Here is a 19297-nt window from a genome sequence, read left to right on the forward strand (position 1 = left end):
CAGTCAGATACTTCCCATGAAAGTCAGCTGCTGGTAATGCAAGCCATGGATCTGGCTTAGCTCTGGGTAAAGCTGGATCCAATTTTACAAAACCCATCTCGCAAGCAAGTTCATCTCCTATAAATAAACACAAAACCTGGGACGTTTGCCTGGCCCCTGAAACAAAAGAATTTTTGCTACACAGCTTAAATATTTATTGCTAGTTAGTGTAAGAGAGGGTGAAACACAAAAATGCAGGCTGAGCCAGGATCTACGCAAGCTTTTTCAGGCAGATCAGCCAGTGTATCCCCTTAATGACCTTTAAAATGCCTCTTGCCTGTCATGCTAAATTGCATGGTCATTTTGTGATGTGGACACATGTTCACAGAAGACTAAGCTGAGACCATCCATGAGACAAATTGCTCTCAGTTGATATACTTGTTCTAAAAAGTGTGATTTTTTTCCATTAAAGATGTTAGATTCCTTCTTAAAATCAACTTTTATTTTCAAACCACAGACTCACCAAAAATGAAAACACTGAATTCAGCAAGCTAAAGTTATCAGAGAGGTGACTCAAGCCATGTTTAAGACATTAGAGTTATGACCAGATCACCAGCCCTCCTCAGAAGCAGCAGATTTTTTGGAGGCAGGTCAGGAGGTTAAACATTAAAGTAACTCGCTCACACTGGCCTTTCCACTTGCAAACCATAGCTTCCTTGACATGTGTGATGCTTGAACCTTTTTGGAAGACCACAGAAAGATACAGCCTTACCCTAAAATACTACAGGAGCAAGTGCTTCATAGGGTATCACTTTAAAAATGGGTCTTGGTAAAATGCAGTGGGGGTAAGTACTGCCCTGCCTGCACCAAACCAGGCTGATGCTGCTCTGTGTCCTGCCCACAACAGTAGGTACCTAGGGAAGAGTAGGAAGTTGACAATGCTGGGTGTATAAAATTGGGTTTCATTTGCTAGTTATGCGCTTGCAGAAGACACGGGAGAAAAAGAAAGAGAGGCCCAAGCATGATACATTATCTGGATTTGTACAACAGTGCAACACTGTGCTTGTCCACACCTACAGCTGTTAAGTGCTATTGCGGTAGGAAAATAATACAGTAATACCCAAATCAAATGAGACATCTTCTGTCTTCCCCTCAGCCTCCCTAAAAAGTTTTGAATAAGAACCATTAAATGAAAGACAGAGGGCAGATCATTGCTCAAGGTCAATCAACACATCTCCATTGTGATCAGCAAAGCTGCATTTGGGAGGGCTCAGCCACAGGATCTCAGAAAGGTCTGGACAGGAACTGTGTTGGTGAGAGCGGAGTGAAATCAGTTACGATGAGAGCAACAGCCTGAGCTGTTGTAAAACTGAGAGTTTAAACCAACTATCAACTCACTGTCCCTACTTCTCAGCTGGGAAAAGAGAAGAGTGTGTGAACAATGGCACACACCTGTGTTTGTGTCATTAGGGGAAAAGCTTTACAGTTAACATATTATTTCTTGGTTTCCAGTGATTAGTGAAACAGAGATAGATTTTTCTCAATATCCGTATTACCTTACTTTTTGTGCTTGTTCTTTAGCCATTACTTAGTTCAACTCAAACTTACTGTTAAATGTACTCCCATCAATGTTGGTCAACAAAGCATTTAGGCACGTGCTTAACTCAAAGCAGGTAACTAAGGTGCATTCAGCAAAACTCATCCGTATGTTTTACTTTTTTTTTTTTTCTCTGAATAGCAGCCCTCCATCGTTTTAAAAGCTGTATTTCTTTTCAGCATAAAGTACTGCAGCCACAAAAATCAATGCACTATACTTCATCAGTGTGCATCTGTCACTCAGCTACCAGCACAGGAAAAGGAAGAAGCACACATAGAAAACACTCACCCAGTCCCTTTCCTTTAAGAACAGCCAAGAGTAAAAAGATGCATAACGGTTTTATTTGTGTATCGCGTTATTTTAAACGTCAGCTAAGGTTATGTTCTTGTCTTCAATTGCTGCTGGGTGTTGCTTCAAAGTCATTCTGAGTCACTGCTCTCCACCTTCATCTGCTGATGGGCCCCCAGGTAGTGATGGAAACATAACTTCCTTTGACATGGATAACCTCCAATAAAGGACTGACTTCCCTTTTGACATGTTGATTAGAATAAACGAGGGGAGGCGGAAGGGAGGAGAAAGGGGAGTGTAGCTCTTTAAAAGCAAAGAAAACGGGTCACATCCTGCTCTCTGCTTCTGTGGCATCAGATTCTCTCCAAGCTATTTGCAAAGCAGCAAGAAACTCATTAGACTGCTTCTAGGGCTATTGATGGAAATGCAAATCTTTGCCTACAATACCTTATGCCACAGCAAATGAACCAAATGCTGGGGAAAAACAGAAAGCTGTAGTCTGAGGAACACATCCTGGTCCACGAGTCCAGCAGGCTGAAGTATCATCTCTGTTTTTCAGATCTCAGTCCAAAAACCCCAGAGTTTGACTTCACTCAGATTTTCCATTAGTTGCATCAACACTGACTAAAGAAATTCCTCTAGGTTTCCATGAGCCTGAATAAGGTGAGGATCAGAGCCTGAGTGTTCAGTAAATCAGCCTCAGCCCACTGCAATATGAAAGGTCTGTGCTCAGAGGGATACAGTCTGGCTGGCGCTCTGCAAGACCAAAGGAAGTCTCCTCCAGAGTTGAGCTTTTGTTTTGGCCTGACAAAAGACTTGCCAGAGACAGTAATTCTTTCCATTATCTTCCATGGGCTTTGGATTATGTTGCTTATAATGAATTCAGCTTTGGCTACCAAGAACAATACTTCCTGAGATCATCTATCTCAGAAACCAGGTAGAAGGTTTCCAGAAAAATCCTGCCCTGAGTCTTCCAAGGGATCCTGCTGAGATCATGACTGAGTCATTATGCTGGTTCCAGTAAAGCTAACCTGCAACTGGATCACACAGCCAGGGGCTTCTGCTCTCTAAGAAAGAGCGTTAAAAAACCCCATCTTGACCCCTCAGTAGGGTCTGCACTCACCATCATATGCACATTTTCCATAGAGCGCCAAACATTGTCATTTACACCCATAAAAAGCTGAATTCAGCACTCTTTCCATAAAACGGATCGTGAACCCTTAACACCTCTTGCCTCTCCTTGGAATAATAAATTATGAGGACAAATGGCAGAATCATTATCAGTTTCAATATCCAGTCATAAATAGTCTTGTAAGAACACTCAAATGATGGTGTTTTATTGCGTTAGATATCACTTGCCATTAATTACAGCATGAAACTTTTGTACTTTGATGAAAAGCATTTTAGCCAGCTCAGTTATAAATTTAAAACAGTCTTAAACAAAAGTCACCTCAAGTTGTGGGGTTTTTTTTCTGTATAGATCTGAACACAAAATAGCATTTTAAGCTTGGAATGACACAAAAGCAAGGTTTTATAAAAGCTATTTTATTGCACACACATTCAGCTTTAGCGCTTACAGCAAACTAAGAGTACCCATGGCTATTTTTTACAATAACATTGTTGGCAGCTGGGTTTCACTGCTACAGATACTTCATAGTTCATTTGGTTTAGTGGGGGTTTTCTTACTAATGATCAAATGCTGTTGTGAATCAATGTGATCTAGTTTATGTTTCTGCCCTGTTTCTTTGTTTGGATCATTTCTCCTTCCTTCTGTCACTGTAACTCACCACGTGGGACAGAAAAGCAGCTGGCTGCAGAGCAAGCCTGGCATCAACAGGAGCTGGTGGGTTCAGCCACTAGCAAATCTGAGATATCTGCAAGGCCTCACATAGAGAAGTCAACTTCAACCTAACTTCAGGTGGAATGACCCATGGGAGTGAAGCTAAGATCTAAATTTTGGCAATTTAAATTGCTGCTCCTGGGGAACAGGTTATCAGCTCATGGTATTGATCACAGTCTGCATTCATTTGCAAAAGGGATTAAAGGGACTATTTAATCCCCATTCTGGGCATGGTGACTTTACAGCCACCTCAGCCAAATCCTCCAGAGACCAAAATTCAGAGCCTCTGCTCAGGTGAACAGCAGTACATCTATTATTGAATCCAGAGGGATTACTAACATCCATACATGAGCATACAGTCCCAAATCCAGCTGCACAGCACCAGCCGTACTGGCTTCCACAGGTTTTTAAGATCTGGAGAAAACATTTTGCTTTCCTTTCCCAATGCTCCATGAGTAATTATGGGTGGCCCAGCATTTAAATTGTTCCCATCAGACCTGGGAGACTGAGGTTTGGCTCTTGTCCTGCCAAAGGCTCTCACTTTGCCCAGGGACACAGGAAAAACACCCAGCTTCTCAGGGGTATGGTGGGAATCTGCTCAAGCTTAAGACAGCTAAACTTAGGAGTCAGATTCCCATGACAGTCAGTGGAGATCTGGTCCCTGCATTCAGCAGTGACTTCTCGTCCTTCACTTCCTGGAAATGGCCCCCAGGAAGATTTGCTCTGTAAAGTTCCTGGAGACAGAGGTGAAGCTGACCAGTTTGCTGTTTTCTTGGAACCTCTTCACTCTCTTTGAGGATAAATTTAACATTAGCCTCTTCCCAGTCATTGGGGACCTTCCACAGTCATCACCACCTTTCAGAAGTGATAGAGAGCAGTCTCACAATGACATCAACCAGCATCCTCAGCACCCTCAAACACATGCCATCTGGTCCCATACACGCATGTATGCCCATTTTGCTTCAGTAATCCCTAAACTGATCCTCCCCTACTATAGGTAGCATCTGTCTCCCTTAAATTCTGCTACTAGGCACAGAGATAAAGAGACTTGACAGCAGACCTTGCTAGTAATGACAAAAGCAAAGGCAAAGAGCACCTCAGGTTTTTTCATGCCCTTTGTCACTAGGTTGGCCAACCCATTCAACAGCAAATCAGTATGTTCCCATGTTTCCCCTTCTCTGATGATCTACTTACAGAAATCCTTATTCTTGCCCTTCACACCCCTCACCACTTTCATCTCACTTTTGGCTTTTTGAATGTCATCCATGTCGAACCATATCTGAGATCTGAGGACAAGTGACATTTCCCAGGACCCATCAGCACCTGTAAAAACAGATGTCATTGTCACAACTCAACTGTTGCCTGAAATGGTGACCATTTGCTTTTTTGACACAAAAGTGAGAAATTGAAGAAAAACAGTCTAATTGCTCATTTAAGGCAGCCTGTTCTTTCCCTTCTGCTTAGCCAGTTAAAATCTCATTTGACAATCTGAGAGTTTAGCTCCCAGTGCTCTTGCTTAAAATATAACAGATGGCCTCTAATAAGTAAATTGAAAAGTGCAAATAAGGTTAAAACAATTTTTCTTTATTGAATATCATTAACTTCAAGGCTGTCCACTTTAAAATGCTAATTAAACCTCACTTCCTTTTGCAGGGTTCTTGTGAAGAAAGATTGCCGTGGGGTAAATTCCTCTTGTTTGTAGAGGACTAGCCCAGCAAACCGATAGCAAACTGGGCTATTACATGCCCCAAGCTTAAGAAGCAGAGTTGGAAGCTTTCCATTTATTTGTCCCTTCCATACTAGTTCCTTCCCACAAACCACACAGTCAAGAAGGAAATTCAAGAGGTCAAGTGTGAAACCACACTCTGTCCACGTGGCAAACAACAGCTTCTCTAAAGATCACTACTAGTCCAAACCAAATGTAGTTTTCAGCACAGGATTACTGTCACCATGATACAGCCCTGCAAAATGTCATGCTGTAGGTATGGGGCATATTCCTGGCACCACACACAGAGTGCAAGAGGTCCTTCAGCACTTCACTCCCAACCTTACTCCTGATTTCCAGGTCAAATTCATTCCCAATCAGTATGTGCCACTTGCTCATGTGACAACACTGTTCTTTGGCTTCACTAGCTTTTCTCCTGCTCTTTACCCACAACCTGAAGGATTATTACTGAACGATGGTATCATCTCACAGCTTCCCCTTGCTAGGCAAAGCAAGCTAAACTTTTAGTCTCCTCCTAGGACAGCCTTTCCCTTCCCCTGATCAATGCATCATCCCTCTTGCTCACCTGTTCCAGTTTTAATTCTTCTTTCTTGAGCACAAGAGAGCAGATTTGCAAATGCCCTCCCAGGTTGGGTCTTACCAGTGTTGCATGAGGAAATGTTCCCATCTCAACTGGAAAGACACAGGTAAGCTCAAGGATAACATTCACCTTCTTCACAGCCAGGTCATACTCACAGTTTCTAGTTGTCATGTAAAAAAAAATAGTATGTTGAAACCTTTCACCTCCTTTACCCCGATGAAAGTTGAGCTCCCAGTCTGATACAGGTCCAAGAAGCACCACAACTCAGCCTCTGAAGACAGCCTCATGTTCATCTAAATGCGACGGTAGCAAAGAAACCAGCTTTTTGCACAACAGCCTCGGGACAACAGCACATCATGGGGAGCAGGGAGCTCTGGGTGCTACCTCTCCCTGGTGGGTTTGACCCCAGGTCCCAGTTTGCACAACAGTATTGGTAGGCTGGAGTAAACTCAGGCAGGGAGCAGTTTCCATGTCTCCCATGATCCTGGGCTGCTGTAGATGAAAAAAGCAAGCTGCATCAGGCCAGAAGAAAAGAGACCCTGACCTGTGTCCCCTCACCAAGCAATTTCTGAGTTCAGATGCATTCTCCCTGCCCCTCTAAAAGCATGATTGTCACTCAGATGAGAAAGTTAATTTACTTTGTAATTTAAAGATTCAGAGTATAAATTACAAAATGCAAAACTTGATACAAATTACCTCTGCAGTCTCACCTCAGTGAATTCTCACCTAGACAATCTGGCTGAACATCAGCAACTCTTACCCCAAAATACTCATGCTATGGACAATCCAGCGCTGCCTGTTCAGTGACTCGAAGTTACAGCAACATTTCCGGGCCTGACAGAAGGGAAAGAGTTTCTTGACATTTACTCTGGCCTTTACAGGAAGCACTTGCCCCATGGTGGCTCATCTCTTTTGCTATGGAAGCCCATGAACAATAACAGTTGACTATCAACAGGCAGAGGCAGTTGTTAGCAACACTTGTCTAACCAGTCCATTTGTAATGCATGCCAAAACTGCACACAACACAGATCAAAATGAAAAATCTGTATTCACTGGGCAAATAGTAAAATGAGTCTATGCTGAAAGGCTTTTGGGAGAATCTGCTGTGCTTCAAACATGGTGAGATGGAATCAGATGAAAAACAACAGCCATATCTTCTGAGCTAAGAGTCACTCTGAGAAAAAAAATGCTTTCACAGCAAGGGAGGTCTTGAAATGCAGCTTATTTGCTTATTCATTTGGTTGAACTGTCTGACTAAATCACATATTGGATTAGCTGCATTCAATGTCTTCTCTCCCCTGCTTGAGTAGGCGTTTCCTTTAAGGGACAACAATGGCAGGGACCAGAATAATTAGGCTGAGAAATGGAAATTGGGAAAACATATTGTAGCCATGCAACAACATCCTTCTTGATCAAAAGGATATTTCTGCTATATACAACTGTCCTCGAGTAGGGCAGGAATCTAACAAAGAAATGATACCAGGAGTGACAGGGGAATGTCCCATCCTAACTTAACAAGCTATGGCAACAGTGTGAAGAGATGCTCTCAGGAGGCATAAGCTGTGATAACAAAGTTGTGTAAGAATCCTTTGCTTTTTACTTGTTTTCTGCAACATGTTTTATTTTAAGATAAAACTCCTCAGCTAAGAAGCAGCTCCATTTCTGCTGTTCCTCTGTTACACAGCATGGTTTAGACTATTTTTAAAGGAGAATTCCATCTTCCAACACACCAATATTTATCAGATCTGGAACAGAGTTGAGGTTTCAGAGGGTAGTGCATATATGTCAGTCAGAGAGTAAACATTGTCTCCAAACCGCAAGTTGAACAGACCTTTGTTTTCCTGTGCAATGCTTGCCTAAGTCTTAAGGGAGCTGTCTTTCACTGAACCAGGGTACTGAGTTTGCAGTCATAACACAAATGCCTGAAAGAGTCCAGCTTGAAGGGATAAACACAGGCAGGGGCATGCAACAAAAGGACAAAAAGCAAGAATGTAAGCAACAAAGCTCCCAACCTATGTCTGCTGGGTATCTCCATGCAGGCGTAAGGAGAGGACTGTCTGAAGGGACTCAGGGAGGTCAGTCTCATGGATTTGACAGTAAAAACAGGGCTGTCCTGGAACAAGAAAGCTTTCTAGTTGTACAGTGGTAACCAGGGACAAATCTTGTCTCCAAAGTTGAGACCAGCTTTCAATCAAGTCTTCAGGAGTTTAGGCACAAGAAGAAAAATTGGCTTTTTCTGTCCTCTTCTCCACACCACTGCCTTTCTACTCAGCAGGGAGAAATGGCTCACTCAAGAGACAAATCACCTGATCTGTTGGGAGACATCTGCCATAAGATATGATGAACAACAGCCAGAAACTCCTCTCCCTTGTGGCCCTCTCCTTTGATTATAAAAGGAGCCCATATGATAGCAGACACAGATGTCTACACTGGTCAGATGAATCCCACACCTCAGTGACTAAAGATTTCTGTTTGCCTGATGAGATGCTAAAAGAGAAACAACAACCAGATGGATGCATTATAGACTACTAAAGCACAGTATACCAAATAAAAGCAGAGCTAATCACAGCATCTTAACAAAGAACATGTTGCAAATACCTGTCATCTAAAGATCTTCGAGCAAGAGACATTGTATGCAATTAATATCCCCAGTTGTTCTAATGGGCAGGCTGATGCATCAGTGGATGAGGCAATTTAGTGAAAGACTGAAATCAGAGATCACAGCAGTATACATAAGCAGTGATAGCTACTCCTTCACCCTTACCCCTCAGTGTATGTATTTCAAGAACACTGAACGAAGTAATTGAGTTCTCACAATGTCAAGACATTCCCAGAAGTCTGGGATCACTGCAGAAGCATCATTCTGTTTGTCTAAGAAGCAACAAAGAAACAGAAGAACAAGTAAAGCAAAATAACTCTTGGGGCTGGATTTCAGCAGGAGACAAGTTCACTCCGGAAAGTGTCGTGTAAGAGAAGTTCTTAGCATCCCACAGAAATGGAAACAGCTAACAGCAAACTGTGCACAAGAAAAGGTCGTATCTGCTGTAGGAGAGGAAAAAAAGGTTCTAGGGAGAAAAAAACCCTCAAAATCTTACATTCTGGATATGTAAGCTTTGATGATTAAAAGCTAAACCACTTGAACTGGCTAACCAATGAGGCTTGACCTAGGCTGTCACCAAAGTACAGAAGGTGAGCAGGGGCTGTAACTCCTCTGAATATCCCAGTCAAAGATGTCCTACTCACACACTCTAAAGACATGCTCAGAGAAAAGTAGGTTACCAAAAAAAATCACCCCAAATTCTTTTGTCTTGCACATCACATTGTGATTTTGACCTCCACAAAATGAGTGTAAAGTAATAACAAAGTAAGATCCTTCGGTGCAGATATGATTTTCTACCTATTTGCACAAAACACTACTAAAATTTCAAGCCACGTGCAATCAGGACTACAGTCACCTTCAGAGAAACTTCTTAAGAAAACATTCCCCACAGGATAACGATCCCCTTGGTATCCAAGTGAATGTCCACCCATCTGTCATCCTTAGCCATATGTTTGCCAATTTGAACCCAACTCAACATGAGGATTGAGATCTCACCAAAATCAAAATCTGAGAGGTTACAAAATCAAAACCTGAGAGGAAAATTCAGTGGCTGAGGAGAAGAAAAATCCAAATTAGCACCTTTCTGCTAGGGAAGGGGTTATAATTTGGCCCCATATTCATGACAAGCACCAACAGCAGACAGTTTAGTTCTCTAAAATGTTACTCTTTTCTTTCCTCAACTCCTAAGCTGCACGCAGCAGCTTGGGGACCAAGGTAATAGAAATATAGATAAAACAAATGATTTGTTGAAAGTTCTGCTTTGGCTTTTTGTGGCTTTAGATACATAACCCTCACTGCACTGCTCTGTGATCTGTGGTGGTAGCAGCAACTCCAAAGGAAAAGAAAGCTGAAAAACAAAAAGGTCCCACTGGGATCGCACACGGCGGTATTCAGCTCAATTACTTATTAAAGCGCCGGCAGAACATAGACTTTTTTCACTACATTACTTATTCAATCAGAGCTCCAGCTCTCTCAGACTGATCCCTTAAGAAAAAGCAAACAACTTTCCCTGTTTGTTTCCAGCTGCATCACAAAAGTCTTTAAAGACTTCAGGCTGCAAAGAAAACTGTTTGTCTTTGGGTCATGGTACACCAGGAGCTTGTGGGTGAATCCAGTACAGCTCTGATTGACTAGTGAGGGCACAGGCCCATCGAGCTAAGGAAGCTGCTTGGATTTTTCCATGTAACTCTGTGACACACCTCCAACCTAGAATGGTGCTGCTTGTGCAGGACAGGAGCTGCAGGTTAGACAGCGATGAACAACCTCCTTGTGGTAACCAAGGGTTGGGGTTTTTTTTTCCAGGAGATGAGATCAATTTGCCAACAGATTCACAGAATCAACAAGGTTGGAAAGGACCTTGAAGATCATCTAGTCCAACCGTTAACTTAGCACTGACAGTTCCCAACTACACCATATCCCTCAGTGCTGTGTCAACCCGACTCCTAAACACCTCCAGGGATGGGGACTCCACCACCTCCCTGGGCAGCCCATTCCAACGCCTAACAACCCCTTCTGGAAAGAAATGCTTCCTAATATCCAGTCTAAACCTTCCCTGGCACAACTTGAGGCCATTCCCTCTTGTCCTATCACTTGTTACTTGGTTAAAGAGACTCATCCCCAGCTCTCTGCAGCCTCCTTTCAGGTAGCTGTAGAGGGCGATGAGGTCTCCCCTCAGCCTCCTCTTCTCCAGACTAAACACCCCCAGTTCCCTCAGCCGCTCCCCGTACGACCTGTGCTCCAGACCCTTCACCAGCTTCGTTGCCCTTCTCTGGACACGCTCGAGTCATTCAATGTCCTTTTTGTAGTGAGGGGCCCAAAACTGAACACAGGAATCGAGGTGCGGCCTCACCAGTGCCGAGTCCAGGGGTCAGATCCCTTCCCTGTCCCTGCTGGCCACGCTGTTGCTGACACAAGCCAGGATGCCATTGGCCTTCTTGGCCACCTGGGCACACTGCTGGCTCCTGTTCAGCCGGCTGTCAATCAGCACCCCCAGGTCCCTCTCTGACTGGCAGCTCTCCAGCCACTCCTCCCCAAGCCTGTAGCGCTGCTGGGGGTTGTTGTGGCCCAAGTGCAGCCCCCGGCATTTGGCCTTATGGAAACTCCTCCAGTTGGCCTCAGCCCATGGCTCCAGCCTGTCCAGGTCTCTCTGCAGAGCCTCCCTACCCTTGAGCAGATCAACACTCCCACCCAACTTGCTGTCATCTGCAAACTGACTGAGGGTGCACTCGATCCCCTCGTCTAGATCATCAATAAAGATGTTAAACAGGAGTGGCCCCAAAACCGATCCCTGGGGGACACCACTCGTGACCGGTCACCAACTGGATTTAACTCTGTTCACCACAACTCTTTGGGCCCGGCTATCCAGACAGTTTTTTACCCAGTGAAGCGTGTGTGCCCATCCAGTCCACGAGCAGCCAGTTTCGCCAGGGGAATGCTGTGGGAAACGTTATCAAACGCCTCACTGAAGTCAAGGGAGACAACATCCACATCATTTCCCTCATCCAATAAGCAGGTTCCCCTGTCGTAGAAGGAGATCAGGTTTGTCAGGCAGGACCTGCCTTTCATAAATCCACGCTGACTGGGCCTGATCACCTGGTTGTCCCGCATGTTTTGTGTGATGGTACTCAGGATGAGCTGCTCCATCAGCTTCCCTGGCACCAAAGTCAAGCTGACAGGCCTGTAATTTCCTGGATCACCCTTCCAAGACTTATATATGGGCATCACATTGGCCGATTTAAAGTCTGTCAGGACCTCCCCAGTCAGCCAGGACTGCTGGTAAATGATGGAAAGCAGCTTGGCAAGCACCCCAGCCAGCTCCTTCAGCACCCTCGGGTGTATCCCATCTGGTTCCATAGACTTGTGTGTGTCTGTGTGATGCAGCAGTCTAAACTGGGAATAGCTGAGCAGGTCTTTAAACACAGAAGATAACCTTTCATCTAGGCAAGATGGAGATGCCATGTTTCTCACCTTGAATGGGGATGGAGGGAATCAACCTCCATCAAATATGTTGAGGCAGAAGACATTGGCTCACCTTCTGTTAGCTAAAATGTTAAGTCAGAAACCTCTCTACTGAAGACAACCAGAATAATGTAAGGTAGACAAGCTGGCAAAAAACCACATGATTTTGGAAACTAAAGGACAACAGACCCTTCCATCACTGGGGCTTTTTTAAAGCGATGTGCATGTAAGAGCAAGAAGCCTGTGGTTCCTTGGCAGGCTAATGTGCATTCCAGAAAAGAGAGAAAAGAGTGGTGGAAGTCTTACAGCAGCATTTCTTCAAAGGGCCTTTCAAGGGGGAGATTTACTGAGTCTTATTCTATCTGACACTAGTCAGTGAACATGTGCAACTTTGGTGAGCTGGAAAAAAAAGAGCTTGTCTATAAATTTATACTCCAGACACCATTCCTCAGAGGCCAGCCCTAATAAACCCATCACCACAGCAATACTTTAATTCAGTGGTGCTCAAATCCTGGCCCTTCAGAGCCTTGCATCTCAGTCTTTTCTCAGGGACTCCTGCAGCAAGCACACAGTGCATCAGCTACCTCAAGGAAAGTGTTTTAACGCTAATGCAGGACACACCAGAGCATCCCAACCCATTCAACAGAGAAGGAAGTGTTTCCTTTTCCCTACCCAGAGAACAGCTGAGGCCCAGAAACTAGTTAAACCATCCAAACAATGTCCTACCAGCATCATATGCTTTGCTAGAAGCCAATATATTATCTATAAATGTTCTAACCTATGCCACAAGCTGGGAAATGTAAGCTTTAACCTTCTTCAGCTAAGAAACTGACCCTGAATTTTCCATTTCAGAGCCAAATAAAGCCACAAAGCTACAAGAGGTATCAGTCTTCTTACTCTGATAAGCCAAATGAGCTTATCTCAAGAAATGGTCACCAAAACTGCAAAAAGCTAAAAAAGCTCTCTGAATCTCTTCCCAGTGTTGTTAACCTCGATGTCAAACCAGTAACCAGGCAGATCTAAAGACTAATTGATAGTGGTAATACTGCTTAAACTAGTAGGCATTGTTTAACTTGCATTAATGAATCCTTCTGTACCTCTCTACAGCCTTGCTCAATGACAAAGCAACTGCTGACGGTGGAGGTCTGTGAGAAGTATTATATGTTTTAGCACTGTACCTTGGGACCCAGAATAATAAGCACATAAAAGAGATAGATGTGTATTTGTAATGCCACCTTTTAAAGCAATTGCTTAAAAGAAGCCTGCTTTAGAAACTCGGAAATGTAATTCTTGACCTTCCTGAGTAATCACACTAATATCAAGAGAAGTTATAATTATTCAATTGTGAACAAAAAAAGGTACTGTTTGTACTCGCAAATGAAGCACTTAAATAGAAAAGGGAGAGCAAAGGAGGAACATGCCCATTCCTCTGCCACTCCGGAGGTGAGTCATGGCAAGGGGTCCCACCCTCACTGCAGAGATACAGCAGGGACAGGGAGAGTGCTCCTATGCCCCTGTAATGTGAAGAATATGAATTTGAGTCACCCAGCTCCAGCAGGGACATAATCTTGCTCTCAAATACTCAGTAAAGAGATCCTCTTCTCCCTGCAACTCCCTAGGCACGTTACAACTTCTACAAGAAGGGAAGAAAGGCTTCAGTCACTTTCATTAACTAAGTCTGCTTTATTCCCAGAAGAAATTTTATCCTAAGGGAAAGATGCCCGCACTGCAGAATGGTGCAGTAAAGTGTTCCTACTTGCACAGATGATTTAGGATGTTCATTCAAATTCTGTGACTTCCACACATCTCTCTAGAAAGATCTTCTGGCTTGTATTTTCTCTTAAGATTTTCTCAGCTAGAGGCTACTTAACCTGGACTAAAACATTTGAAGTGAAAGAGTAGCAACAGAGCAAGACAGTAATCAGTATTGCTGAGATATCTGAGAAAGAAATAGGATATTGGTGGTATCAAAAAACATGACCTTCATGCCCTGCTGGGAGCAGAGCCTGACTTCTGCAGTCACACTCAGCACAACACAAAAAATTTTACAGCCACAACACCTGAAGGAGGAAAGGAAAACAGAATAACCCCAAACTAGTGTGCAGATGAACTGACTGCTTTTTGAAACAGACAGGAAATGTGTAAAACTTCCCATGTTTGTTCCCTCATTTTCTTTTTTACAAAACTGTTGTCAAGTAAAACATTGTACAATGGCGTCTGTATCACATAAGGCCTCTGTGCTTTCCACAATTTATAAAATCCAAACACATCGTGTTTTATCACACAACAGACTTTCCATAGTGTCATATAACAAGAATTCCCCTTCTCTGAGGATTCCATGGAGTCTTTAAAGACTTTAATCAGCCTTCATACCACAAATCTCCACATATTAAAGAAAAATGGGATTAAGTTGGTGTGCTTATGTTGTCTGTTGGTTTCATGTAGGCAGAGATATAAACATCAACAAGCTACAGATGTACAGAAAGACAGCCTCAAAAGATTTAAGCAGGAGAAGTTGTGGAATTGAGATACTCTGCCAGATAGGTATGCAAAAGCTGGCCCGATTGCATAATCGGAGCTGAGAGGGATGAGTAGAGTGATTCATAGATACAAGGGACTTGACTTTGTCATCCAGCTATTCCAAAACAGCAATGATCTGAAAAAGTAGCTAAGACAAACTGAAGTTACAAACACACAGAGCAATATGATGCTTTTTTAATCATGTTTTCAATCATGATGTAATTTTTTCCACCAACACACTCAAATACAGACATTTAAAAATTATTTGTCTACTAAGAGGAACAAAATGATTTAAACAACTCCAGTAAATTCTGAGCAAATCTTTTCTGATCTTCTCCTTGGGAGTCCGCTCTTCAGCCAACTTATAAATTTTGTTTGCTTCTATTTTGCAAGACAAGAAGAGGCTGGGTTGCAGACAACCTTCTGTTCAAGCTCAGCATATCTTTTCAGAAGTGGACAATAGATCTAAAAAGGAAAAAGAAATAAATATGTCTAGGACAAAAAATTAGATTTTTAAATCATGCTGCAGTTTTTAACTACATCTTCAGACCTGAAAAATGCAGCATCTTAGTAGGTACCTGAAGGTTTGAGGTTTTTTTCCCCTAATTAGTTTAAGAAAATGCTGCAGTCTTCCTGCTTCAAATGTCACAGTTCTTTTTACCATCTCTCCTTTACAGCTTAATTTTATGACATGCACAGATTGTTCATATTGTGGCTGACTTCTTGCCATAAGCAGAAGTCATTATACTTCCAGAGAAGCAGCTCAGCTGAAGTCACCTCTCCCAGTCTGACATGCCCCCTCCATAATAGCTGTCCTAATCACCGAAGCAGAACTCCGTCCTTGCCTCCCTCCGCTACCTCAGGATGGATCACTGCCTCTGTCCCCTCCTCCTCTGCCTTGCTAATAAGCACAGTCAAACACCACCTTCAGAAAGGTCCTCCTTGGCCAATATGCTGACCAGGGCCTTCTAAAATACACTTCACACACCCTCTCCCACCCCTCTCATACTCCCATATCTATTTGAGCTTCTTTTCTCCTTCATATCTTTCACAGCCATGACTTATCTACAATCTGCTCCACGGCCAGGCTCCTAACTCCGAGTTCAGGCCCAGGGAGACAAATAGAGACTCAACTTCTTTCCACAACTACATCAAATATCTTGAGTAGCTTATTTGTGCTTCCCTAGCTAGAATTCTCCAGGAATGTTTAGATCTAGAATTGTTACAACCATAAAAAGAAGAATCAAGACTCAAATGCATTCAAAACTGCAGATTCAAACACACCCCATGCTTTTGAACATGGGCAAGATTCATGTTGGAATTTGTTTTGTTACCTTGTTTTTTTTCTCTCTTATACAAATTCATCACAGGACATATCGCAGAAGATGAGCTGCTTGTATGTGACCAGGTTACATAGCAGAAAGATGGAATAGAGCCTAGCCCTACTGCTCGCTCCAACCCAAAACATCTAGATCTTGGAAATGCACCTTCTTCCTTATCTCCTCTTTCTGGTTTTAACTGTCCATCTAATAAAATCAGTAGTTTGACAAGATTCACTCATTTGCTGGCTTGAACACAAAGAAAGGACTGCTAGGAGCCAGTGTGGGGTCTGGTACAGGCTGGAGCAGCCCTTAGGAGGATGCCATAAGGTCATATCCCTGCCGCAATGAATCCTAGGGGCCGCCAGTCTAGTCTACAAGCCCTCTGTACTGATGCTATTCATAATCATGGCAGTCTCACTCCTGGCTCCAGGTTCAGAGAGGTTATAGAGCCATAATGAATCATACCCAGTAAAGTGAATTACTGCTCTCATCAATAAGTGAGATCCAGCATTTAAATGCATTTTATCCTTTTCCAGGTAAAATCCACAGCCAACAACTGTATATGTATATGCATGAAAAATTCAGGAAGAAAATGTTTCAAGTGTAAACTATGAGGCCATAGGAAGAGACAGGGTGTTCTTATGCAGTTTTATGCACAGTCCAGCAGGAGCCTGAGTGTCTGTAACAGTCACACTTTTTCAGATCAAAGAAAAAAAAAAAAAAAATCAGTTTTCTCATCTAGGAAATAAAGAATTAGCATCTTTTGACTTTGTGTTTCAATTGATGGCAAAATATCCAGTTTCTGTGTTTCCTTCTTCCTGAATGATTGCTTCAGTTTGAGCAGTGAAACCTGGATTTATCTCTTCATTCACACTTCCACCATAGCAGGTCAGAGCAACTTAATGGACAAATTCTGCAAAAGGAGCCTGTTTTGATCAACTCTTCCCTTTTACCAACCAGATGTTACAGAAGTTAAAATACATTTCTAATACAACAGATTAAGTATATGAAGGGGAAGAAGAGAAGGAGCATCTACAGCAAACAGAAAGAGACACTGCTAGCCAAGGCATCATCAGGACAGTTTTTAACCCATCTCACAGTGACTGAGTCTTACAGTCCCTTTCACTGATTAAAACACAGAAATCTACTCACTCCTACCTCTGCAACAGACTCATTCAGTGACTCCAGGCAAGTCATTTAACATGTATGTGCCCCAACTCCTTTTCTCCACAGGACAGTGATACTGAGGTCATGGAGATCTATGCAGATTTATGGGGTTAGAAAATAAAATGCACCACTATTATGAAATGCCATGACTCGGCATGGTACTTTTAACTAACTACATGAGAGCCTTGGGGGCTCAGTGAAGTACAAATATATATTCTTTTCATGTTCTCAAAGAATACTATTGCTCCCATTTCTTCTAAATATGCACATCAGAGTAAACAAAATATTAAGCAGGCAACTATGGCTATAGTGGGAGTATCAGAATGTCGAACAAAGACAGCTCCTTTATTCACCGAAGCATCTATAATCAAGCTTCACTATTCCTTACTTTGCTATTCTGTAAATTTGATAAACCCTAAGCGCTTCTCAGCAAAGATTCAGCACAACAGAGCTGCAGTGCTAAGTGAGCTCAGGCAGTAAGAAAGCAGGCTCCATATTACTTACCCAGCAGTATCTTTACAAAATACACAACAGACCATTTAGTAGAAGGCTGGGAAGTATTATTGTTAATACATCACTCTAAATTAAAATGTGTCAAAATAAATGAACAACCACATTTACTGGTACAGTTTCTTTTCCTGTTTATTGGACTTAAGCACTTAGCTTGCTAATTGAGAAAATTCAGGCATTTGCAATAAGCTTCTCAGCCATTAGGCGTAAATGAATGCTGCATTATGGACCATCTGAAAAAAATGCAAACTAAAAATTAAGACTATTCCTTGTACTCTGTTCCTGTTTATTTGGGGTAAAAAGCAGTGCAGTCCAGAGGGCTAAGCCAAAGTCTTAAATCCCTCTTCCTCAGGGAATTTGGCTGTAATACCACCAGTATATCATGGCTGATAAGCGCAGCAGTACTACAAGCTTTTCACAAGCAGTATTTTACATGCCAGCTTGACACCAGCTGAAGCTTGGGGCCAAAGCAGTGCAGCTCCCATGAAGTACAGTGAAGAAAAGCCAAACTGCACTGACCGAGAACATGGCCTGAGCACGCACACAGTTGTGTCTATGAAGGATGCTTCTCCACGTCTGCCATGACTGAACTGCCTCCACAAAACCTCGGGCAACTCCTCCTAAGTGATTCCAGGAGTCTTTTTCCTGAGGCAATTATACAGATTTATTTTTATAATTGAGGTCCAAAGGGAATAAAGAACTCTCAATGATGCATAAAAACTCAAGAACATAAATCCCCCTCTCTGTCATAGCCTCAAACTTAATATATCAAACCATGATATTCAACAAAAGTAATTACATGTATCACAACACGAACCTTATTATTGTCCATAATTTAATTGTCTTTGCTGTATTACGACTTTTTCTCCTGCTTATCTCTATAGCCTACTCCACATCAGCAGTACTCTGATGGCTTCATTTACAAACCCTAAATTTCTCTCCTTGGACAATCTGGCCATGCTCCGTCCGTCCCACAAATAACTAAGAAAATGTCAGTGATAAATACTGCATTATAACAGAGAATAACTTAACCTGCTCTCTCTGGAAAATCCATTCAAATAGGTGTTACCTTGCTCTCTAGTCTAAATCAAATATGTTATCCTATGTTATATCTCACCATAGTACCAGCCTATGAACTCAACACAGCTTTTACCATTTACCTTATCCCTGCCACCCTCTAAAAGCAAAACCAGCTACAAATTATTACTGCAAGTGACAATCCACATGGATCCTTCTATCTCCTGCAATACTACGTTAGCCAATGATTGGAGCAATTCAAAATTTACAACTTACAAAGATGATGCTGATGATTATCTAATTTTAATCTACCGAGTACATTTAACCTACCCTGAATAGATTAAAATTAATCAGTCTCTCACAAACACTTGCTCCTTTTGATAGCTTCTTTTTTTTAAAAAAAACCCACTAAACTCAAATTACTCAGAGATTTTCTTAAGAAATCAAGAGTTACAAATGTTTTGTTTTTAAATCACAGCAGTTGTTCACCTTTCTTAACACAGAAAGAATACTAGTAAAGCAGAAAGAATATGACAGTTTCCTGAAATACTCCGAAGACTGCTCCAAGGAACCATACCTCAAACAGTTACTTTATTTACTTCAGATATTCAATCTGCAAGCCTATCTTAATCAGTTTAATAGGTTAAAAAAATATTGGCTACACAAATCACCTTAATCAAACTCCCATCAATA

The 19297-nt window shown here is 42.4% G+C and overlaps 1 protein-coding gene across 5 annotated transcripts in view; it reads right to left on the minus strand.

Moving 5' to 3' along the window:
* Positions 1 to 14794: 14794 nt before the first annotated feature.
* XYLB (xylulokinase) overlaps positions 14795 to 19297 on the minus strand; it is an 84001-nt gene continuing 79498 nt past the window's right edge. For all 5 annotated transcript variants that reach the window (XM_074897945.1, XM_074897944.1, XM_074897941.1 and 2 more), the window contains one exon: positions 14795 to 15053. In XM_074897945.1, the coding sequence (XP_074754046.1) occupies positions 14970 to 15053 (84 nt within the window). In that variant the 3' untranslated portion in view covers positions 14795 to 14969. The remainder of the gene's footprint in view (positions 15054 to 19297) is intronic.

This window comes from Athene noctua, chromosome 2, assembly GCF_965140245.1.
Source record: "Athene noctua chromosome 2, bAthNoc1.hap1.1, whole genome shotgun sequence".
NCBI classification, from domain to species: Eukaryota; Metazoa; Chordata; class Aves; order Strigiformes; family Strigidae; genus Athene; species Athene noctua.